The 24925-nt window shown below is 38.1% G+C and overlaps 2 protein-coding genes and 1 long non-coding RNA gene across 3 annotated transcripts in view; 2 read left to right on the forward strand and 1 right to left on the reverse strand.

Annotated features, from left to right (window-relative positions):
* Nucleotides 1–7309, forward strand: part of LOC103481297 (uncharacterized) — a 12498-nt gene extending 5189 nt beyond the window's left edge. The window contains exon 3 of the long non-coding RNA XR_536262.1: nucleotides 6104–7309. This is a non-coding gene — a long non-coding RNA (uncharacterized LOC103481297). The remainder of the gene's footprint in view (nucleotides 1–6103) is intronic.
* Nucleotides 7310–9637: 2328 nt separating this feature from the next.
* On the forward strand, nucleotides 9638–21033 carry cep55l (centrosomal protein 55 like). The gene is made up of 12 exons (XM_008436699.2): nucleotides 9638–9733; nucleotides 11224–11452; nucleotides 11531–11638; nucleotides 12506–12661; nucleotides 16299–16352; nucleotides 17052–17193; nucleotides 17510–17637; nucleotides 18063–18256; nucleotides 18408–18531; nucleotides 19746–19817; nucleotides 19960–20085; nucleotides 20263–21033. Exons 2-12 carry the CDS (start codon nucleotides 11264–11266, stop codon nucleotides 20470–20472), a joined length of 1503 nt encoding a protein of 500 aa, XP_008434921.1. The 5' UTR covers nucleotides 9638–9733; nucleotides 11224–11263; the 3' UTR covers nucleotides 20473–21033.
* Nucleotides 21034–23419: 2386 nt separating this feature from the next.
* Nucleotides 23420–24925, reverse strand: part of rbp4 (retinol binding protein 4, plasma) — a 2157-nt gene continuing 651 nt past the window's right edge. The window contains exons 4-6 of the mRNA XM_008436700.1: nucleotides 24744–24850; nucleotides 24283–24495; nucleotides 23420–23949 (exon numbers count right to left, since the gene is read on the reverse strand). Of these exons, the coding sequence (XP_008434922.1) occupies nucleotides 23909–23949; nucleotides 24283–24495; nucleotides 24744–24850 (361 nt within the window). The 3' untranslated portion in view covers nucleotides 23420–23908. The remainder of the gene's footprint in view (nucleotides 23950–24282; nucleotides 24496–24743; nucleotides 24851–24925) is intronic.

A 24925-nucleotide genomic window follows, 5' to 3' on the forward strand; every position in this document is an offset into this window, starting at 1 on the left:
CCTGTACTACATCTCATTATGGTGTCTTCTTCCTTAAGGTTTATTCAAATATTATAGACAGGTAGCTTGTCACTAATTTTATTCATCAATAGTCCATACATGGCATCTGCTTCTACATTTATTTCAGTGACATTGTCAGAGTGTCTGTATAGACAGTGCCTCATGTCTGAGGCTCCTTTGGACATAAAGAACCAAGCCTCCTCAGTTTTCAGAGTCTATATTCATGCGATTTAATTCACATCCATCCAGTTCAATATCTGTCACCATGTCTGCCTTAAGCAGATTCTGCAAAAAATACATTGTTGTGCTGTAAGGTCCTCCGACTCAAGGTGTTATCATAAGTGAATAAGATTTACAGACTTTTTTTTTACGTCATTGGCCTCCAGACGGTGTCGGTGCACATAAATCTTAGACCTGTTCAGACAGTGTATGTGGGACCCTTCTAAATTCAGGCCTTCTTGAGGGCCATCTCCCAACAGCACAGAAGAGTTAATCTAACTAGGAATAGAAACAAGAAAGAGTGCAGTGGATGCTGTAATGTATCAAAACAAATATTCAAGCATGAAGTTGCGCCAGCCAAAGCAAAGAGGCAGCTTATTCTTCAGAGATATGTTGCGGCCTTTGATTTGGATCCTTTTGGGAAAAAGATTCAGACTTCAATAGGATAATGATCCCTAATGGTTTAAGGTTTTTTACAGAACTTGATACAAGCCAGAAATAAAAAAAAATAACAGTTCTGGCTGTCACAGACATTTCCTGCATTGCTTGAAGCGAACTGGAATTTGTAGAATGAAAAAGCAAAGCAGTCTTGTTTTCTCTCACGAATAGGTTCAAACTCATTGAGTATGTGTATCAATGCAATAGGAAAAGAAATACGGTGCTGTGGGGGGACATTCAGTCACAATAAACTATGTCAATGTACATAAATCAGTCAATCTCATAATTAATCTATCACAAACTCAAACTATTAATCTATTTCTGCTGCTACAGATTAAAGGGGAAGAGCTCTGAACGTACTAATTTAACTGATTGAAATCAGTTTATCCATTTCTCAGAAGCTACAAAAATGGGATTTTCAGCCAAGTTTTGATTCTAATTGCAAATTTAATCGGAGCAGTTAAAGAAGTAGGAAAGTGACCATGTTTCAGAATTTGCTTTGATTTGTCAGCCTCCCCTCTGCATCACCTATGAAATTCATATGAGCATGAAGGAAAAGGGACTTAAGAAAGTTACTGGCTCTGACAACACATTCAATGTGTTTGGAAAATGTTTTTAAAAGAATCTTTCAGGGATGTTTCACAAAAACAGACCAACAAACAAAGTGCAATCAGATGTTGAAAGGTTGATTGGTCCCTGCCAGGCAGTTCATAGGCAGGAAACATCACAAAGAACTGATCAACCAACCAGAAGTGACCTTTAGTTAACGTAAAATGTACAGCTTGATAGAGGATGAATATTTTTAAAAAGTAGTTTTTCTACACTCAAAGCAACCAGAGTTATGTAGTTTCTCATTTTACACAGTAAGATTCAATATACCTACATGTTGCTGTTGAGATACTGCAAATATTGCTGAAACAAATCTACTTTTAAAGCAAACTAATATCCAAGTTTGTGATTTGTAATAATATATTCTATTCCAGTAAGGACATCCTAAGGTCTCATCACTCTCATATTCAAAACTTCACATGGATGCATGAGATTCAACAGATTTCTTTGTTTTGTTGTAAACCCAATTCTTTGTCTTTTTGTCTTACAGTAGGCTTCACAGCTCAAAACCACACACTGAGACACAATAGAACTTACCAAAATTAATCCTCTGGCTGTCGAAAGTGTAATAAAGTCTCCAGCAGTGTTTGCTTTGTTGTTCTGTGGTGGTGAGCAGTTCAGTTCATTAGCTTTATCTCAGCAAAATTTGCCCACCGCGCAGCAGCACAGGAAAATCAAGCCTTGAATCCGTTGGAGTTTGGCTTGGCAGGATCTGGCTGCTCATTAATTATGCTTTGTAATGAGTATTCCTGATGAACAGTATTATTACACTGGTGAAAGGATGGCTGCTTGTTACGTGGCAACACAGAAATGTCAGATCCAGTCTTTTCCAAATGTCACTGGATGGAACGTTTAATCAAGCTGTCAAGGTTTTAAAAATGTTTTTTTTTTCCCTTCTTTTTCTTCCTCCTTGAAACGTAGAAGCACTGGGAATATCTATTAGGTCCTTAATTGATTACAAACTCAGTCGGTGTCACATCTCAGTCCTTCAACTTATTTTCTCTCGGTGCTCTTTTTCCCTTTGGCTTTTTGGTGTGCAGTCAATGGGTCAGAACATGCATGGCTGCGGCTTGTTTTATAACAGGAGAAGAGGAATAATAATAAGGCTGAGCCATGACTTCACAAGGTCGCACAAAATGAGGCAGTATGGGTTCGAATGTTTTTTTTTAAACAAAACCACATTCTCAGTGAAAAAGGCAAATATTCATATCTTAGATTTTACACTTTTGGACTCCATGCAGTCAGCGAGTGTTCTTCTTTCTCGCAAAATGAGAGTGATGTAAGTGGAAAATGAAAGGAAGAAAGGAGCAAAGGACATGGTAGAAGGGGGAATGAAAGAATGGAATTGTGAAAGCTCGACAAGAACAGAACTAATTATTTATCAAGCTTGTCCCGAGTTTCCAGTTCACAAAACAAAGAAATCCACTTGGATCCTATCTGAGACCCTTCTAGGAATTTGTCTATGTCCTAAGTATAGCCGAACATCTTTGTCTTTTCAAACTAAGACTGGCTGCAATAATTTATTAACCTGAACACTTCCCTCCCAAAGAAAGAAAATACTAAAAACTAACTCAAAATGCATTTTTCATAATGGTTTTTATCTCTCCTGTCACCTTGTGGTGACACTGACCATTATGTCAGGTCACCGACACTCCAAGGTTTGATAAAACAGAAAATATTTCATTAGGGGGTTTAAGTTTCATAACTGAAAATATTACAACCTCTGTGTCCCAAACTGATTCTTTGGGAATAGGATAGCCTTCTTGTTTGGGAATATAATTATTGTATATGGTGTCCTTTAATGTGAAATATCATTAGTTTAATTATATGTAAGTTTCTCTAGTACCAAGGTGTATGCTACCAGTTTTTGAAGGAGAAATGGGCTTCGTAAAAATAAAGTTCGGATACTCTGCAAAAGACATCTGTTTATGAAGTATTTTGTGTTGTTCTTTACCGAGTTGAACAGTTGGGGAAAAGGCGCTTCTGGATAAAGTGATCCCTCTGTTTTGCTCGCCAAAACTTTTCTCCTAAATCCTCCTTATGTGGTTGTGGTTACCTTCTTTATGCCTGCATAACTTAGCAGTCTGCATTTCCATCCCTTCCTCATAGGCTATGAGCGGCTCATGTACACAAGAGCAATCCTTCTTGAATTCACTTCTTTTCTTCACAGTTGCCAAGCAACCGGTATTAGTTTTTGCTCTTCATTTAGGTTTGTCTTTGCTCAGTTTTCCGATAATGTTTTTGTCGTTTCAGAAATTGTGATTTTTCACAATCTCTAACATACAATGAGGATGTCAATGCATCTATCATGTATATAAGCTTATACCTGCATGGTCGCTGGAGGGACAGGTGGCTATAGCAAACTGCTATTGGGCTAGAGGAGGGATACGCCCTGGACAAGCCCTCATTCCATCACAGAGGTAGTACATACCTGAGCAAGTTTAGAGTACCCATTTAAAAGTCATGTGTTTAGACCAGAAGGAAGCTGGAGAACCTTGTGAGAACCATACATGCACAAGGCGAGCATGCAAACTCCACTCGGAAAGAAAGAAGGAAGGCAAAAGTGTTGACTAGAGCTCCACTGTGCAGCCCTCAACAGCATTTGATTATACTAAATACATTTTTTAAATTTGCACAACCAATTTATATTATCTAGTTAGAAAAAAACATGTTTCTTCCAATCCATCCAAATCAACTATAGAAAAAGAAGCACAGCCTAATACCAACTATCTTAAAGAAAATATCACTGGCCTACTAATCAACCAGTGTGTGCCAGAAGCATAAAGGTCAAACTGGAAAAAAAGGCATGTATTTTAAACCATCAGCAAACAAACTGGCAAATACTCAGACAGTACAGTCTTGAAGACATAAAATATCTGATTATAGTAATATGTTGTTGCAGCATAATGCATCATGGTTTTTACTCTCAGCACGGGAAGTCCACCTGCTCCAATGTTTGTTTGTTTCCGCATGAGCTTGGAATTTGTCGCAGCATTTCCCATTTTTAATCTCACAGATACCAGTGAGAACACTTTATTCTTCATCTCCTCTACACAGACTGGGCTGTCTTGTTTCAGTGTCAAAAAACGAACTTTGTTTGTATAGCAGTCACGGCACCTACAAGCCTCAGTGTTTTGCATACAGGCCAGAGGGTCCAGTTAAGCCTGGGAATTTGAATAAACCATAAGAAAATACCAATGAATTATGAATCTCTCCGTGACTTATAGCATTTTATTGCTAAAATAAACAGGCTGGATTTTGTAAATATTATTGTTAGAATGCTAAACTTTCTCCATGCACTGTTTTATAGTCCTTTATATTTCTACATATACAGGTATTCATGTGTGGATGGTTTTAATTTAAATCTCTCACTGGGAATCCATTTACAGAGCGAYGCTGCCAAAAGTGTCTTGACTGGAAGTTTATGATTTAGTTTATGTACGTTTTCAAAATCTCTTCTTGTCATTAAACTGCACTACTTACTTTTCACATGACCCTGAATTGAGCTTTCACTGATAACATAAAAGAATATGTTGGACCTCACTGGCGATCACCGTGGTTGGAGGTTATGCCCACCGAAAGGCAAAAAGATTACAGTCTGAAACTCACTGAGCAACCAACTTGCACAAACAGATTTCTAAAATCTTTCAAAAGAAAAGAGAGACAAACAGATTATAATTCATAAAGGTATCTGGAATTCAATACCTTTTGGCAAAACTTTTTGTTTTGTGATTATTTTGCGGATAAAGCCTGTTTTTATAAGTGGTTGGATGAAATGCATACCAGAGAGGCTACTGAGTGTCTCCAGTTTGCAGTTGCTTCAAATAATTAAATATTGCCCTGCAATGTTTTATTATGTCTCACAATATTTTATTAGGGCAGCCATGAAAAGTGTTTTATTTAATTAGGCTTTATCAGTGCATAAAATGTCAGTGTGGGGGGGGGAAAGCCTTAAAGTCCATTTGCAGCCAAATTGTTCCATCGAGTTCTGTTTACCCTTAATTTACTCACTTGTCCTGCTTTTACATCAATCAGCCCAGCTTTATTTTTCTTCTGTCAGGTGTTACATTATGTTGAATAAAGATATGTTCAATTCTAGTAAACATTTTTAATCCCCATTGTGTCCAATGTAAAGTTTCTTCAGTCAGTGATGGTTTGATGTGTCGCGTCCGAAACGTGACATTTGTGCTTGAAACACTAATTTATGTGTAATGAATCTCTATAAAATGCAATTTCACTTTGTGAGATGACAAGAAATTGTAGGAAAAAAATGCACTTTTACACAGTATTCTATTTTTTTAGATGTACTTGTACAACTTGGAGATAAATGGAACATTAGGAGAGACCAGCGCTTGTCCCTGGTTCTCTGTAACAGTTAGCATGCATTCCAAGTACCATCAGTATTTATACCACGTTTGGAAAACCTTGGTTCTGAATCATTTAAACATCAACAATCCCATCATATGCATAACCTTTTGTAGTTCAGCCAAGACAATTAACACGGACTCCTGATGCTGCCTCCTCCTGATGCTGCCTCCGTCACATCTCTTTGCTTTCTTCGCACTCTGCAAAGACATAACCAACAAAACAAACAGTTCTTCCATTCAATATATATGAGGAGACTTTCTACATGGTTTTAGGAAACTGGGTGTATATTGCTAAATAATTTATACCAGCATGGGTGTTTCACCTCTTGAGAAACATGATTTTTTTTTTCTACTTACTTGAAAGGGCAAAGACACAAAGAGCATGGGAGATTCATGTCACACGCAGAGTGTAACCAGGTCCTGGCAGAGACTCCAGCAGTCTCTTTAATGTTCTGTCTACCTTTTAACAGGATCTTTTTTGTCCAAACATCTGTGGAGGGACCTCCTGGATTTCAAGTAAACAAGTTCCTATTTTTCTCTTTTTTTTTTTTAACAAGAACTTTATTACACATCCAAAGGTGTAGGATATGTTTCTGTAACTTTGTATTGTTTTTTTTTCTTTTCTCACACATAGTTTTTAAATAAAATGTAGCTTGAGTTCTCCCCCTTGAGCTAATCGAGGTAATTTGGTTTATGGGAGGGCACAAGAGGACTGTGTGCTTTTTGCCAGAACATTGCAGAGCTGGTGTGTGCCGTGACCCTCACAGGTCGGTGACCCTGCACCAAACAACAGGAGCCAGGCCAGTCGATGATGCAGAGCAGCGGGAGGTGTGCTGCAGAAATGGTAGAGCTGCTCCGCACTCAGCCGATGATGCAGGCAGGGCTCACCAGGAGGCTGAGCCATGAGCCCCACGCCTCCCTGGCGTTGATGAGAGATCCCAGCGGCAAGCCGAGAGGCTGACAGGTCTGTGAATCTCAGAAGAGACAGATGGTGGAAGAAAAGAGGGGGGGGAAGAGAGAAAAAAAAAAAAGCGACATTTTTAAACATCGCACTGTCCAGAAAAATGATAGTGCTTTGTAGGGATTTTGCGCAGTCCTCTCAATTGGAGGCGTGTTTCTTGTCATGCCATTGTCTCTCTGCAGTGGTCAATTAGGTTCTGGGAACACTCGAGGGGGAAGTGTTGTCCAGCTGCCGTGTGTCAGATCAGGCTGTATAGCTCTCGTGAACTGTAATGAGAAGAACAGTACACTCCATCTCTCTATCTAGTTAGGAGCAGCAGTGCAAGCAGACGCACCAGGAGAGCTCTTTTCAGAGATGTTCACTGCAAAGCTTTCTTGTGAAAACCTTATTGCACTTGTTCACCATCTTTAAAATGAGAATGAATTATTTTTTCCAGTGTTTGTGTTATTACAACCCACAGTTGTGTCCTGTGCTGGTTTTTTATGACGTGTCTTGTGTGAGGGTGTTATGTTTTGTCCCGCGATGCATGTTATTGTCTACCTGGTTGTTATTGTGTACTTGATGATTGGAGAGCAAGGGCTGGTCTGCAGAAAAGAATTTCTCCTTTGGGACAATAAAGTCTGAAGTCTGTTATTGTCATTGTTATTTAAGGTGTGAATCACTTGTCATAGGTGTTTTTTGATCTTTATCATACAAATCTACATGAGTATAAATAATAAAAACACATAGCCTGATGTTTTCAACCATTTATTTGTGTTAATAAAGGTGTTTTTCTGTTTACTGCAAATGAAAACAAAACACTGCATTTATTTCCTTTTTTTAAAGGTTAGAATTACTGAAGACCATTAAAAAAACATTTTCATACAGAAATGTGGGCTTCATGAAAAGTATGTTCAATACCTGCTTAAAGGCTGCATTTCTAAAAGGTAGTTTTAATCTAACAAAAGAGGTTAATTTGAACACATATTCCCATTTATTGACTAATCGAATGGGAATATGCTATCAATTGATATTAAGTGATGGCATATGCAGCTATCATTTTGATTAAATTACGTTTTATGTGAGTAATATCAAACAGAATACGTTTTTCCATGAATAAAAAAATCTATTTCTCTTTTGATACAAGTTTAGAAAACCTCACAATTTTCCTACCAGGGTTTACTTTTGAGTAAATAATTATTTGTTGTGAAAACAAAGAATTTCAGAAAATATGTTTGAAGTAACAAACTAAAACGACACATTCTTGACTTTATAACTTTCGTTTTTGTCAAACTGAAAACTTACTATGAATACAAATGAAACGGGGGGCCAATTGCAAGTTTGAAAACCATTATTTTTTCTGTACTTTAAATGAAAACCTTGAAGGGTCCTTTGAATTCATCATATTTATAAAACTCTCCACAGACATTAACCCCTCAGAAAAATAACATCTTAAGCTCTAAGGAGCAGCAGAATATATTCACCGGTTCTGCTGGGTTGGAAATGTGTCATTTGTACTCTTAATAGTGATATTTATATGCTTAAATGGTTCAGCTTTTGAATGGTGTATTTATGGAAAAACATAGCTGATGTGTGAAAAATGGAGTTCCCAGAACAAATTGTGCAGCAAAGCTGAGTCATGTGTCACTCTAAATCTGAGTTCACTGCTGGATGACTTCACAACTGAACCTTCGTTTACTTTCTCTGATTGTTCCCAGTATGCGTTTCTGCATTCAATTTAATGCAAAGATAATTAATTAGCATTAGAAGTATTTGTTGAGTGTATTCTCTTGGCTTCAGTATGGAATCCATCTTGAGTCAGTCAGCATATGTATTAAACAGGCTCCAAGAGCTGGTGCTGAATGTGAGTGACAGTCCTGCTTATTTCATCTTGGAGCTACTGTTTACTGACTTTAACTCATTATTTCTGTTTACTCTGACAAAGGGATGGGCTGAAACTCTTAGTGCTATTTCACCATCATTCCTGCTTTAATCAGCTTCTATAACACAGCTGAGGTTATTAAATATACACAGTGGAGGCATGCTATTACAGGATGAAGCATACCACTAGCTCCTGACCTAGTAAAAACACTTTAATTATAGAACCTTGACAAAACAAAGACTTTCAATTAAGAATAGACCCTCAATGTATTTGCTGAGGCTCGGCTTCTTATTTGCTCAAAACAAAGTGATCCATGCCAAATGCTTGAAGCAACTTTTACATCCAGTTGCTTTATATATTTTCTTTTAAAATTATATTTGCAAAAAGAAGAAAATCAATAAAACAAAATGAAAAATCTGCTATTATTTGAATTGTATGGTTACGCCCTAGAATAACAATCCTACAACTGAAAATGTTGTAAAGACAATAACTCAGTCCTAGTAAATAAATACATATTGAACACATCCATGGTTTTATGGTCAACAATTAACTTACTGATTAACCTTAGCAACACATCTACAGTGGACTTGGACATCGGGAGAAGTCTCCTTTGGACCAGTTCTACTAGTTGGTTAAAGTTAAAGTAGACGAATGACCTAAATATGTTGAAGAGCAGCAGCCAAATGTAAAATATCTTTACTCTAAATATAAAATTGTTAAATAGTTATAAGTGTTTAGGTAAGTAAAAGTCTAATTAAATATGTGACTATTTACTGTCTATTTTTGATGTGTTTTGATTTATTTGTGGCATTCACTGCAAAATATCCATGGAGTAAGTTATTATTATTATTTCATATTGAACCGAGGAACTTGTAGAGCTCTGTGCCGTTCATTTATTTGAAAGAGAGGAATTTCTTGTTTTTTAAATGAATGCTTTCTTATTCACTGGAACAGAAACACCACTATGACATATTTGTTGTGGATGTTTAAAAGACACATAAAATTATATTTTGTGGTATAACACGACAAAAATGTGTTTTTTAAAAAGTCTGAGAAATATTTGTATAATTTGTTATATTTTATAATATCTTACACGCCGTCCAAACCTGCACACATCGGAACAAGCAGAGCAAAGCGAACGTTCGCACGTGGAACTTCATCACGGATGTGACGTCAACGCGCTGCAATTCAAATTTCAGGAAATGAAAGTGTTGTTTGAGCAACGGTCTCGTCACACGCAGAGTGGATTACAAACGCTTCTTCTGCTCCTTTTATAAAGTAAGTGTTCTACATTTCTGCTATGTAGAGTCATTGACATGTATCTGTACTTTTATGTGGATAATCATTGTTAGAAATTATAAGGTCTCAGTTAAAGGAAGAAAAATAAAGTGTCGTTATTTTTGTTTTCTATGTTGTCATCTTGAAAACGTTTGTAACGAAGCTTGAGATTCGGCAATATTTCAAAAGGCTTTTTTACTTTAAGGTGAATTCACTTTTAAATRGYCTGTTTTGACAAAATGTGTAATACTTGTCAGAATGGGGATGATGACGTTTCCTATTTGTTGGTACAAGTAGTTTAAAATACATCTGTGGGTTTTAAACGTTTTCCTGATATGTCGGTGGTGGTTTTTTTACTGTCTCTGTTGCAGATGAACTACGGTTTAGTTCAAAAGTAGTGATACTTAAACTCGTCAAACCCGCTCAGGAATGCCCTTCTTTAAAAASAGACTTCTTTAAAAATAAATAAATAATAATAATATTGCTTAAAATCTGAGAAGTTATTCTGAAACCCCTCAAAAAGTCAGTTTTACTGCTTTTTGTTTAATGGCCCGAAACAACGTTTGGGTTGCCTTTGACGAGGTTCACTTTAAAAACAAAGCATTTTATAACTTGTCAAATCTGTGTTAGGGTATCGACACTAAATATGCATTATTTTTAAATTCAGTTAGTTGTATTCTTTATTCAATGCATTTAGTTGGGGTCATGCTGTTCAAATGATTTTTTGAATTTTGCTCTGAGGTCTTTCAGCGTGAATCTTACTTTTTCCTCCCTGTGTTTGCGTCGATGTTACTCTGGATTCTTTCTACAGTTCCAAAACTTAGATAAACTGCCTATGGGTGTAATGCATTGATGGTGTGATGGACAGAACAATTTGCAATATTGTGACAGAATACACCATCTCAGTTGCAGCCATAAAGTCCTTCCAACTGCCCAGATAGCTTACTGTACTGCACCTGACCTGTTGTAACCTACTTATTATATTTGATCCAACAGTCATTAATATTGCAATGATGATGTAAAATGAATTATTTGCGGTTCTAATCACYATCATTGGATTTTATTTTAATTATTTGTAATTCTAGTCCTAAAGAGTAAATTTTTTTTATTTGCTTGAAATCTGCAGTCAAGTAGTGCAAAAATATGCATTGCCCAACTTATTCTTTAAGYTATTTAAAAAAAAAAATGTATCAAGACTTTTAAATGAAACGGTACAACTTTGAAATTTTCTGAAACAWCTTTATAGCAAACGACTCCACAAAAATGCAAAGGTACAAAATGGAGACGGGGTGAATGTTCACCCACACTCAAAAAGATGTTAACTATAGTCGGAATAGATCCAATAACCTGTAGCAGCTGCAGAAAGCATCAATGTTCTCTACCAGTTAAAATTATAATGGCTGTTTTTTTTTTTTTTTTTTTTTTTTTTTACAAATGATTAGATTCAAATCGAAGCATAACAGCTTCTTGAAATGATTCGTCTGTTTTAGAACACTCCATCTTACACCTGTGCTATCAGCAAACGAAGGCATGGCATCTAAAGGTGCCAAAGAAACCCTCGTCTCCAAGCTGGGATTCAGATCCAACAATTCTGGCTCAAAGGCAGAGGCAGAGCTGGAGAAGGTCCGGAAGGAGAACGCCCACTTGAAGAAGAAGATTGACGAACAGGCCAAACGGCACATCAAGGCCCCCGACTCGGACAAGGGCAAGCTGCTGGAGGTAAAGCGGTTCACCGTTACTGATTTCCAAGTCCCTTTGTATTCATTTGTTTTTAAATATGCGCATTTGATTCTCCAGAGGATTCTTTCCCTGGAGACGCTGCGCGAGAGGAATAATCAGCAGCTGCTGGTTAAAGAGCAGGAACTGGAAAGTCTAAGACAACAGCTGTCAGCTAAAGGAGGAGAGGTACACACACTGACAACTATCTGTTTTCAGAATCGCATTTGTCCCATCATCCGTCACGACGAGGCCCCTACACACCTGTACATGGAAACACACGATTAGCTCAGGCTTAAAGTCCTGCCTAAATGAGAATAAACCCACAGCAGGARCACTCTTCAGCTTGTGACTTATTTTTTTATTTTTTTTCCCCGTACTCTGGTATCGCATTGGTGGCATGTGGGGAAACTGTCAGCGAGAGGGAAGGGAGAGAAAAAAAAAAACATCCTGGAATTCCAATGAGCTGCCACAAACAGAGGGGGAAATCGCTTCTATCCCACTTTGACAGCAGCTCTGCAAAGTGAAGTTTAGACAACCGGCAGAAGCTGCATTCCGACGTTAGATTCTGTCCGCTTGACATTTATAAACTGTTTGTCTGTGGCTGCTGTCTGTATGTATTAGCATTCATGTCATGTTGCCGTTTGACACTAGTKTAAAAACTCGTTCTGCTGTTGCTTATCCTTGTGTAATATGTCTTCTRTTGTGGCAGAAATGACTCTAATTTGGAGTGGTCAGAGTGGCAGCAGGCTAAGCTCACAGATGACATGCTGGTGAATGGAATGTCAGCGTTTTGTTTTGCCCAGACATTAATCATGCTTGCATCTTCCTCATTAAGTTTCATCAGCAGACACGCAAGTGGCTAATGCCACCAGACTCCCAGCCGCGCTACGTCGATTACGAGAGAAGGATAATTGCACAGAAGACAGAGAAACAAATCTTTTTCCCCTCTTCTCCCTCCATCGAACTATGCTTCAACAATAAGGTTAAAAAGATTTTGGTGACATCCAGGCTTCTTTTTTCTTTCTTTTTTTTTCTTTTTTTTTTTTTTTATAGGTGGTTGCGTCACTGCAGGCCCAGCTGGAGCAGCGCAGGAGAGAGGCAGAGCAGAGAGATGGGATGTTCCAGAACTTGTCACAGGAAACGGAGAATCTGAAAAACAAGCTGGCCACAGTTTCCGCTCGTTGTCAGTCCCTGGAAGCGCAGGCCACGGTAGGCTGACCCTAATACGCTGCTACCTGTCGAGATGTTCTAATTAGTCGAGAAGAGATATCTCTTCTTGACATGATCTGGTTGCTTTTTCTGTGCAATGGAAATGATMGAGCTGATCTTYAGATTTGCCTGGACAAGCGTTTGTGACTTTTTGTACTGCATCATCATGCCTGTTTAAAATCGCTCATATATTTGACATTTATTATAGCGAGAATGGAAAAGGTGAAATGATTGGTGGTAACGCTGATCTCTTTCAGTTTCAGTTGAGAAGTCAACAACTGATGATGCTTGGTGTATAGGAATAAACTGTAGACTTTGAGATTTTCCAGGAGTGTAGGAGTATAAAAAAAATTGAAATGAGTGGAATAATTGGTATTTTCAAACTTTGATATCTGTAAAAAACAAAAAAAAGTCAAATCTTGAATCCTTCCATCCCTCTCTCTGCCAACCCATCTRCCCCTCCATTGTTTTATTTATCTTCTTCCCTGACCATCCCCTTTTTTCTATCATCCATCCGTTTGTCCATCTCTGGAAATCCCTCTSTCCCTCCAGCCGTCTATCTTTTGTCATCCTTCAGCCCCCCATCCATCACTCTATCCCTCTATGTAGCTGTCCCTCTCTTCCTCCAGCTCTTCCTCCTTTCCACCATCTTCATGTCAGTGCGTCCATCTCTCTATTTGCCAAATGGAGGGAGAAATTGCATTTCCAGACTTTATTTCCCATGTTGTTGTCTTACAGTTRTATCCATCCATCCAAGCTAATTGATAATGATGGTGATTTATGATTATGACTGAAAAGCATTATTGAGTAGAAAAAAGCTAACCCAGAACAGGAATAGAAAATKTGCCTTTGGCTAGATATAAAGTRAATGGTGCTCTGATCCTTAAATCTATCTATTCATCTTTTTTTTYYYCCCCCCACTAATTTTTCATCCATTCATCTAAAATCTGTCGTTCTGGTTTTCATGTTTAAAACATGAGCACAGTGGAAACGTTTGCTTTAAATCTGTGGAGAACCTTTAGATTTATGCTTGCCCAAAAGAACCGAGAACTCTGCAGAAAAAGTGCAAAGATTTTGACATGAAAAGTGATCAGTGATTGACGGATAAAAAGGGTTTGTTGAGSGAACTGTGGCTCTGTTTTTGTCCATCAGGTGGCAGTGTTCAATCTCAGTTTTCCTGCTGACATCACCGTTTCCCTGGAGCCTCCTCACCACTTTATCATGAAGGGTTTATTGCTCTGAAATACATCAGCTGTAATAAGCATTGTAACGGTGAAAATCAGATTTTTCAGTAGCCGCTTTATTTTTATCTGCCGTCAGCAGTGTAACTCTGCTTATGGAAGAGATGAAAGGAAGTCTGTAGTAGCCACTTCTTCACTGTAGATCCAGTGCTGCTGCATTGACTGTAAAGCTGTCATCAGGATTCTTTCCTGCCCGTAAGGAAGCAAAATTACATGCAGGGCTTTAAAGAATATAAAAAGATTTAGCGTCATCATACAAAGAAGAATCCCAACTAATAAGCTTATTTAAAGAGGATTTCATCTCAAAATATGTGCTTTTTTTTTTTTAATCAGTTATGCTGCGTGACTCCGTTTATTTGTTTAAGAGTAATTTTCTTGCTCATGTTTTAGACTATTTGCTGTACCGCTGGAGCTGGAAGAAATAGTTTTTAAAAAGCTGTAATAAAAAGAAAGCTTGCTTTTTTGTTTCTTCTTTTTTTTGCTGCTTAAAGGTCAGCAGGGCTCTTTATATCTTTGATGGAAGATGTTTGTCTCACGTCTATTCTTAGACCAAAGCATTAAAGTGCAAAGTATAGATACAAATGAGCAGAAGTACGAGTGGCCCATTTTTTAAGATGCGTTCATTGTTCTGTTATAAGGCATCAGAAATGGCTGCTCTGTGTGAGACAGGAAGCTGCTTCAGGCCATCAGCAGAGCACACAAACTAATTGAAAGCTTTAAAAAAAAAAAACATCTGACAGTGAAAATCTTTTGTTTAATGTGACACACRACTTCTAACATTTGTGGTTAATAAATGAAAATCGGATTTTTGCATAAACAGGCTAGTGTTTTTAACCAGTGCTTACCAGATTAATGGGAAAAAAATTGCTCATAACTGCACCACTCAGCTGCTACAGAGGGCATGCACTTTGAATTGAATTGAATTGAATTGTTGCTGAAATTGTGCTATATAAATAAAATGACCTTACCTTACCCATCACCATGGCATACATTTATGATGATCTGGAAAACATGTTTAATAAGATACTGCTAAATGTTTTTTTTATTTAGGTATGGATCTTCAGACTCTTGTTTAAACTGCAACTTATTTGAATCTAATGTGTTTAAATCTTACTACAAGTTACCTTGATATAGCCAATGCTGCTAATATGGAAACAAACTAAACAACTACTTCTCCTGCTACAAGGAGATTCCTATATCCTTTGTCTTTAWGTGATTTCATTAATTAATGTAACTTTCTAGTGCATGCCACAATCCCCTTGGAAAATATTCAGATCAACAAACCAAGCAATCTCTCTGCTGTTCACAGAGGACTCAGCTTATGGTTGTACATTTAGACTTACAGAGGTAAACAAACAAGCTAATGAGGTTTACCTGGTGTTATAGGAGCCAAAAGGCTTGTCAGACATACAATCTGGAGTCCTATGCGGTATGGAAAGTCAGTCGTTTAAATGTTTCTCAGGTCTGGATAAAGACCATGCCTTGGTTTGTCAATCCCCTTATCCATTGGTCACTTTGCCTTTCACTCATCCATCAAGAGCTGTTTTTATCTTGATATTATGCAGCCCTATCTTTTGGCGTGTCCATCGGTTTGTTCATACGTCTGTCTGTCCATCGGTTCATTCAGCCACCTTCCAACTGTTTGTCTATTAATTATCCATCTGTTTGTTTGTTTTTTGTTTTTGTCTGTTTTCCATCTACTGTCCTGTTTTTTTGGCCATTTGTCATCCTTCCTGTCTTTCAGTCTTGGGTTTTTCCAGGTACCACATTTAAATCTCTCCCTTCGTAAATAAGTCAGACTAAAAAAAAAGTCTTTGGTATTTATATTACGGCTAAAATAAACAGACAGCAATTTCAGTTTGAGTCCAGAAGGGTATGACATTTTAAGATGACGAATGTATAGATATGGAGATCAAACTCGAAGGCTTCCAGCGACAGGCATRTGACATGACCAACAAGCCTCTGGGGATGGAGGCTGTACGCTGCAGGGTTGGTGACCCGGTCATGTAGCCAAGACTTGGGAGCACAGAAGAGCATAGATTTATTACTAGCTGCTCTGTTTWTCTTGCATTATTAAAAGTTGGGCTAAATAATTTAAATCAGCAGGCCTGTGTGTAATTTCTGAGCCTGTAGCAGATCTGAAGTTTTGTATCTAAAATGCAGAATCTTATTTTAAATTAACTGAGCCTGTCACTTGACAGTTAGCAGAACCTGGCAGGTTTTAAAAAAACGCACAGAAGCTACAAGCTTTTTTTTTTTTTTAATGAATAAAACATCTTCTTTCTTTGTTTTAAAGTCGGCCTCCATTGAATGTTGGTTGTGACAGCTGGATCAGATGCAACTACTGCATATTTACCAGTACTCTGTGATTTAACCTTTGCAACATCTCTTTTCAGAATGGCCATGCTCCTGCTGCAGAACTGGTACAGATGCAAGATCAACTCAAAGATGTGAGTCCTTTTTGTCACATCTTCATAAATTTTACGGTTTWAACTTCATATTCTACGTCACTGTGTACYACAGGTACAAWKAAGGTATATTGGGAAGCTTGTGAAGTTTCTCAAGAAGTATACAAGCCATGAAAACAACAAACTTCAACACATTTTATTTGAGTGAAGCACAAAGTATCAAAAAAATAAACTGGAAGGAAATTGAGACATCAAAATGTATTATAAAAAATGATTCTGAAAAGTGTGGTGTGCCTTTACTGTGTAGAATGTCTTTTAGATACAATTAGAACTACGACATTTGGAGAGTTTTTTTATGTTGGCATATACTGAGTCAGATTGTCTCAAGGACGTTTTTAAAACCTTTCACTAATTCTCAACTTGCATTAGATCCAAACTTTGACTATACCAGGTATCTGTAACCTGCGGCTCTGATGTCAAATGCAGCACTTTAGACCCAAAACAGTGGATCTTAATAACTCTGGAAAAATTGAGCATTGTTTTAAAATGTGAGGTCATTAAAAAAGGGACATATTTGCTTCTTCCCATCAATGTAAAAAAAAATATTGACCTTTAAACGTCATTAACTTTTTCTTTTAATCAAACTGGTGTTTCGTTTCTCATTAATTCATGACCTCAAGCTCAGGTTGTTGTCATTACCCAGAGTGCTTTTCTAAAGCAGTCGTAAAATCTTCCCATCAGGCTCTGGAAAAGAACCAGCAGTGGCTGGTCTATGATCAGCAGCGAGAGGTCTTTGTGCAGTCGGTCGTAGCCAGAACAATGGAGTTGGAGCAGCAACTGGCGGAGGCCAAGCAAGAAAGCAAAGCAGAACCCGGCTCTGAGGGTAAATATACCTTACATCCTCATATATACAGAATATGGAAACATCAGGATAAATAGTATGTGTTCAGACACAGAAATATGATGTAAATGTATCCTTTTCAGTTGAGTTTCTTTATTTTTATTTCTGGTCAGAAATCGGTGCTCTGCTGKTGTATCAGCAATGTAATGCAATAGTTTGCTCTTAATATTTGACGGAATCTGAAAAATTTACAACAGAATTCGTCTTTAAAATTTTAGTGGAAGCTTTTTCCTCTGGARCTGRAGGCCTGATTTTTACCTCCTTTMCCCCCTTGTGTCGGCTTCAAACAACACCCAAGGTAAAGAGGAGGAGTCTGACCTGAAAAAGCACTACGAGACGATGCTTTTAGGTGTGCAGAAAGACCTGGAGAGCCAGAAAGATCAGACTGCCAGAGCTCTGCAGGAGTTAAGTGTTCAGAAGGAACAGGTAAACAAATGCTGCAAACTTTCTACCTAGAGAACCTCGGTGGCGTGTTTACCCACACTACACATTTTAGAGGGGATTTTCTTTTCTTCAAACTTGCATGTCTTTTTGTCAAAAGATAATTTTATATCAAAGATGGCCTGAGTAAACGCACATCACTATTTGTTTAATTGCTGGTATACGACATATTAGCAGAAGATGGCTATCCAGTACGCTCTTGTCACCATTTTCCCTGTTGAGGCGCGAACAAATTCATTGACACTCCGTCTTTTGAAAAAGGCAGCTTCAGCACCGAATCAGTATGCAGCTGAATATCCAGAGTCCTTGGATTCAGACATCTTTATAATTGATCTGCAGAGCTGGATTAAAGAACCGAGTAAGACGGAAAACAAACAGCGTTTTTGCAATTTCTTTCATGGCCTCTGCAGACCTTGAAAGCTCAGGCCGAGCTGCAGCGGCAGGGGGAGCAGGTCAGCCGGGTGCAGGAGGAGCGCTGCGTGCTGCAGAGGAAGTACGAGGACAAGTGCAGCGAGTTGTCGGCCTTTCTGAGGAAATATGAAGAGAGGGGAAAGGAGCTGGACGAAGCCAAGATACAGCTGCAGGCGGAACGCCTTGGCAACAGGTAAAACTGCCCTGAAACAACCCAAACCTGTGGCAAGAAAAGGCTGAAAATCACTTTAAACTTAATTCAATGAAGCTATTAACTAGTGTTCCCTCTTAAATGAGTGTTTTCTTTTAGTGCTTAGGCCTAATATCATAACTTTTACATCTAGACAAGTGGCGCACGAGGAAAGAAAGGTGTCGTCCGAAAGGACAGACAGGGTGAGAGCCGACCTGGAGAAGGTGGAGAAACGACTGGATGAGGAGAAGAAGAGATCAGCTGAGCTTCTGCAGCAGGTCAGACTCCTTTAGCTAAACAAGATGCATAAAAGGATCATCTAAATGAACTGAACATGCACCAAAATGTGAATACAAAAGATCCAAGTAGGTTGTTCTTTCATGTAAACTGAGAGAMTGCTTTAGTAGTAGAATGTGAAGATTCCCAGTGAACTTCTAAATGACCCACTGGAGGCTTGGCTGAAAGTTCTGTTGTGGAAAAATGAATTTGTTGAAGCATTGTTAAAGGTGAAAATCAGCCAGGCTTTTTAGGAATCTTATACAAGATGAGAGCAGAGAACTGCAACAAAGGCGTTCAGTTTAAAAGTAAAAAGCTTTAAGAGACAAAACGTGTTTTATACCCAACGGCTGAAAAATTGAGATAAATATGTATAAGATGGACTGAGGCTAGCTCTTCGGCAGCTTCCTGTGAGAAACTAGTCAAAGTCCATATGCATGATAGGAAATGGACATGACCATAACTTCATCACGGTGAGAAATGCAGAATCTGACCTGAACACAATTTTCAGTTTTTCTGCTGGTGGTGCAGACCATTAGGAGGGGACTTCACTGCATAAAGAGGCCAATAAATAGTCATTTACAGTTTAATCATGTACATAAAGATGGTACATAGAGTCTTCCAGCATAATTCTTCAAGACGCACTACTAAGGTAAGAATGGAGTAGCCAAAGAAGCAGCACATGGACGTCATGGAGCAGCTGGTCACTCTCCAGATCTGAGTCCTGCAGAGGGAGCTGGAGCTTTGCAGTGGCAACCAGGGAACCTGAAGGAGTTTCTGGGAGGAAGACTGGGTCAAAACCTCTTAGCTGTGTGAAAATGTCTTAGTGCTGAGCTTTGCTCACCAAGTTTGAAGTTTTGATTTGCCTGGAGATKAAATGCTTATTTCACTCAGTGACATGCAAACCGTTTGATGCCACAACATTTACACTGTTCAAAACATCTGCATGGGATCAAATACTTATTAATTATACTGAAGTACTTAKATTTTCAAAATAAGAGTCTATCAAGTGGTTGGAAAAAGTCGAWATAAACAATATTACAGCTGTTCACTGTGTTTGGATGTATTTTTGTGTTAATTTATTCAGTGTGTATTTAATTTTACAGTTGGGCTCAGGCTCTCAAACTGCTTTACATTTTTCCTTCAATGTGGTTGAAAATGATTAAATGCTYTGCAAACACAAAACTCTTCTACCTTGATAATTTGCTCTTTATAGGTAAACATGCTGCAGAAGTCTCTCATCAGCCAGAATGAAGAGCGAAGGAGAATTGCTGCTCTGGAACAACAGGTAGTGCTTAATTGTTTAGAAAAGTGTTAAAATGCATAAATTACCTGACAAACAGCCATCTTTTTTTTTTTTGTCTTTATAAACACAGAATTTTGGAACAGTTCCACTACTTTAAAAACTTTCTTTTTCATTTCCTCCTAAGATCCAGCTCTCTGCCAAGGACTCTGAGAATGAAAAACTTGATCGTCAGAGCATGCAGGAGCAATTACAGAAAGTGCTGAAAGAGCTTCGTAAAGCTCGTGATCAGATTGCTAAGCTGGAGTCTGCTGTAAGTGTCTGTAGTGTATCTGTGTATTTAAATCATGCAGCAACTTTTCATCTAATGCTGTTTTCAAAACAAGTTTGCTGTCCAAAAATGAGCAAGTTGCTTTGTTTTTACAATAAAAATGAATTGCACTCTTAAAAAAAAAAACKTAAGAATGCCATGTCTTGTTTTCAATTTCAGAAACASCCGAGTTCTCGCTTTTCAGAGCCCAGCTCCTATGATAATCTGGAGTTCGAGCGCCTTACTATTAACTCTCATGGCCCCACGTCCCCGTCTAAAGTCATCAGCCTCCTGGATGAGAGTTTCCTGGAGTGTCCAAAGTGTCAGGCTCCTTATCCAACCAGTCGCCACAGGGAACTCCTGGCCCACATTGACTACTGCTTTGCCTGAATGAACAGACCAGATGAGTRATTCCCGACTCGGACATTAACCGAAGGGGGTAGCTGGACAGTGAGATTGGTTTTAACCAGAATTAAGATTAAATTCTGAACAAAATCTAAGCTTAAATAGGTTGGGAATGAACAAAACACAGATCTGTTGAGCTGTGCAGAAAATGTATTTTTTATTTTTTTTTTTAATGTAGTTATTCCAAAATCTTATGCATTTTCTATGCAAAAACTATAGGAATATTATTTTCACTCACTAAGAGGGTTTAATGATAAGCAGCTATTTTTTGTTTTGTTTTACTGTCATAAATCCATTTTCCCTAAAATAATGGAGGGGGGAGATTACGAGGCTTTTTATTTTTATTGTATGTCATATTTCAGACAAAATYGAGACAAGATAAAACTTAATTCTATCGGTTTTATTTTTATAAAAGAAGGGACTTTAAAGCAAACAATTTTAACGATGTTTGACACATTTAGACTTGATCACCTTTTATGTATTTAGTCTGAAAAATCTTGCTCCAGTTTTTTTTTTTTTTTAAGTCCTAGCACTGATCATTGACACAAAGCTTTTTTTTTTTTTTTTTTAAGTCCTAGCACTGATCATTGACACAAAGCTGGTGGAGGGCTTCTCTATATGTTTTTTTTTAGCTGATGTTTTCATTTTGTGTTCAGATTTTTATCTTGGTATTTATTCTTGGGTTTCCTAAGAAATGTGGAAAGCTTCTATATATTTTCCGGTGAATTATGTGTGTTTAAAATTGCCTAATCATGTGGTATCCTCCTTCTATTTACACATGACGGTATAAGGATCTCTGTGGCATCATATGAATCAAACCCCTATAAATGGGTCATTTTCCACTCCCAGTTTTAATACTTTTATCTCTTGGTTGCATTGTGTTGTTGATGATGGTATATCTTGTTAAGTAGGGAATGTGCAGCTGTGAATTGTTTACCATTTTATTGTATTTATGCGAAGGACAAAATGTGTTAAATTTCCACACTCCAGCTGTTGGCGATTTTCAACTGCATTAACTGGCGATTACAATCATCAGTCCATCTAATAAACCATATGTCTCTTACATTAGCACCGCCCTGGTGCTGCAGCAGCAAACCTGTCGAGCTCGTTTCACACGCTTGGATAAACATTGCTGAACCGTGACGGAGATTTTTCTGCGTCACTTCCTGGTTTTTAGTTGCTTAAACTCAACCAGACCAGATGCATGTAGCTGCGCGGGGCTTAACCGGTCACGTTTGTCGGGTTGTCTGCGCATTCCTCTCTACAATCACCACCTTGACTCTTCAAACCTGCAGCTCTGTCGGGCTGGAAAGAGATTGCATGACTTAATTCCATGTGCTAAACTATTTACAGCGGGGATTACTAAAGGTCTCCTTGTTGAGGGAAAGGTGTTTGTTCCTGCAGTCTTGGCGATGTGGCCATGTAGATATAAGGCAGACAGACGTTGTGACTTTTGGGTAGCTTTGATTTTACTTCCACTGTTTATATTTTAGTAGAGCGCCATCTGGGATTTTTTTTTTTACCAGGTTATGTTTTTAAGTGTTCTTTAATGTATCCTGATCATGTGCTTCTGAATTGTTTTGCTGTTCTCAGTACTGTCTGCAAATGTGCAATAAAGACTTAAAACTCCATCTAGAACAATCCTTCAGTGTAATTCTGTCTTCCTGCTGTAATTTTTTGTTAAACGCAACAGCAGTTCTCTTTGCTGATGAGAAATAAATTGAAAATGTTGAAGTCTTTTTTTATTTTTCAGCTATAATTAAGAGAAACACAGTTAAATTAGTTTAATTTGACTTTATATGTTACATAAATGGCAGTCTGGGTTGAGATTCACAAAACAGTTGGCAGCCCTGGTAAAGATGTTGGCAGAAGCTTTAAATTAGACTTTTATAGAGATTTGTTGACTCCAAGGTGCCACTTTTTTTTGCAGTTTTCCATCCTTACAAAGAAACTAGTTTTCATGTCTTAAATTTTAACCTTTTTTTAAATAATAGTAGACATGGACAAGTTTAGGGGAGTGGGCTGTTTTTTTTTTTTTGTTAATCTTGTTTGACAAAATTTCTCTCCATTGCGACTTTATTGTGGACTCAGTATTTCCTTAGACAAGGTCTTTTTCTTTTTAAGAGCCTCAATTACTCAGTGTGTATCTTGCATAAAATGAATGACATAACTAGATTAAATTGATTTTGTTAAAAAAAGTAGACATATGAGACTTAACCTGCTGTTTCATGCAGATAAAGTCTCACTCCTATATTCCACTGCCTACTCGTTGAATTGTTAGATAAAGCTTGATGTATGCTAAGTAATGCAGCAGACTAATGCACTAATTTAAATTTTAATCTGATTGCAGTGCATTAAGTATGAGTACATGCTGGTCATTTTAGGCCRTGCAACAAATTTTACTGAGATGTCTGTCACAAGAAATCCTTGTACCACCATTATAAGCAGCCATGACTTTAAAATGCTGCTGCTTCCTTTCTAATGTAGATTGGATAATTTACTACTGAGAAGTAGTGAAATTGGAGTTAAAGGGATGACTGCAACTGTTGGTACTTCCTCTAAAAACAATTTTCATGAAAAATATGTTGTATTTTCATAGTTCAATCTGTTTTATTCTTTTATTAGCTAATAAAGCCATGCGTCTTTCTAACCAGCTTATTATGGTGTCATTAGGGGAAAAAGATGACCATTTAAAAACCCAGAGTCCAAGCTGATTACTAAGATGGAGCAAAGGCCAAGAACTAAATACAGTTTTTAATGGACATAAATATAATAAACTATAATAATCTACAGTGCTGATCTTAAAACAATTTAGAGTCTGTCAATCCACTGCATAGAGAAACCAAATGCAGCAATTTTCCACAACTACAAATTTATTGAATATCTTGTGGAATGCAGATCAGATCATTAAAAACAAATTAAACAGTCAAGAGATGTTTGAATGTTTTATTTTAAAAACTGGATCAAGAAGTAAACATCGGTCAAGATTAACAAACAGATCATCTACTGGACATGTTTGCTGGATATTACAGTTTAATAAAATAAAAAAAAGTACTTGTGCAAAAGTAAAGCCCCTTTTATCAAGATAACATTCTGAGATATTCGGATCAGACAAGATTTCCACATGTGATAATTTATAACTGCTTCCTCATGAGGCAATGTACTGAAAAGAAACAAAACAAGCAACAGATGTCGAGATAACACTGAAACTGAATGAGACCACAGCTGACTCTGAACAACAATAAGTGTGAAAGTTTAGAGTTTGTGATTTTTAATTTATTTCTTAAAAAAAAAAAAAAAAAAAAAGAAATAAGGAAACTACTTCCTCTCGTGTGAGAGAAACTGAGGCGGTAGGGGTGAGGAGGAGGTGGGATTCAATCTGAAACCAGCAGAAAGGAAGAAAGGAGCATCAACAGAAGGGTCACTGAGGCGGCTCCGCGTTCCCGCTGTTCTCGCAGAAACCTGGGAGAGAAGAGAAAAACATTACGCTTATTAAAGATATTCATCAAGCAGCCTGCATTGTATTTCTTTTTTTTACTATTATTTATCTAGTCCATGACAGACTACCCAGTTGGAGACGCTTTACTCAGAATTACACTGAGTGCACATTCCTCTAATCAATCAGTGAAGATAAACATTGGTCATAAGGTTTGAAGCAGCATCCCTCGGTTACTCATTCATTTGGTGTTTAACCTTATTGAATAACTCAAATTGCAACCTCCCTCAGATCCCTCGCTCCTCCTCCTCCTGTAGGATCAATAACGGCTGGTCAGCACTCGGTGGGAGTCGACTCACCGTTGTGCGTTACGCGTCGGTATTTGCCCAAAAGACACAGGTCTGTCTTTTTCTGCGTGACGATGGCCTGGTCCTCTGGCCTCAGGCCGGTCGGGTGGCGCGAGAAGACGAAAGAGTAGCTGTCCAAGCACGTGCCGTCCTCGTTGAGCAGCCTGCAGGAGTAGTGGACGGCGTAGTTGTCGTAGTCGGTGTCGATGACCCAGTGTTCGTCATCTGAAAGCAGGACGGGTGATGTGAAGATTATAGAGTGTTTGCTTCAACTTGCTAAAACGGAAGATTTGTCTGGCTTCTTTAACTCATTAGATTTCCACTAAAACTTGGAACTTTCCAAAAAGCAATGGGCCTGAGGTCAACAATCTCCACGCTATCGCTGAATTTCAGCAGACGGCTGCAGCGCCGGGTTGAATTTTGGGAGTTTTTTTGTTCTCCGTCTTTCCTTTTGTGAGTCAAGTCATGCTTACTTCCTGTCTGCAGGTATGAGGCAGCTCCCCAGTATCTCATTCTGAACTTGGCAGGGTTCGCGGATTCCTCGAAGGTAGCAAACATGTGGGCACACATTTCCCAGTTGCTACAGGTCAAAGAGAGACAAAGAAAATTTTAAATCCTCAGTAATCTATGCATAGAGAACAGAAAGGCCTCCTGG

The sequence above is a fragment of the Poecilia reticulata genome, linkage group LG19, assembly GCF_000633615.1.
Source record: "Poecilia reticulata strain Guanapo linkage group LG19, Guppy_female_1.0+MT, whole genome shotgun sequence".
NCBI classification, from domain to species: domain Eukaryota; kingdom Metazoa; phylum Chordata; class Actinopteri; order Cyprinodontiformes; family Poeciliidae; genus Poecilia; species Poecilia reticulata.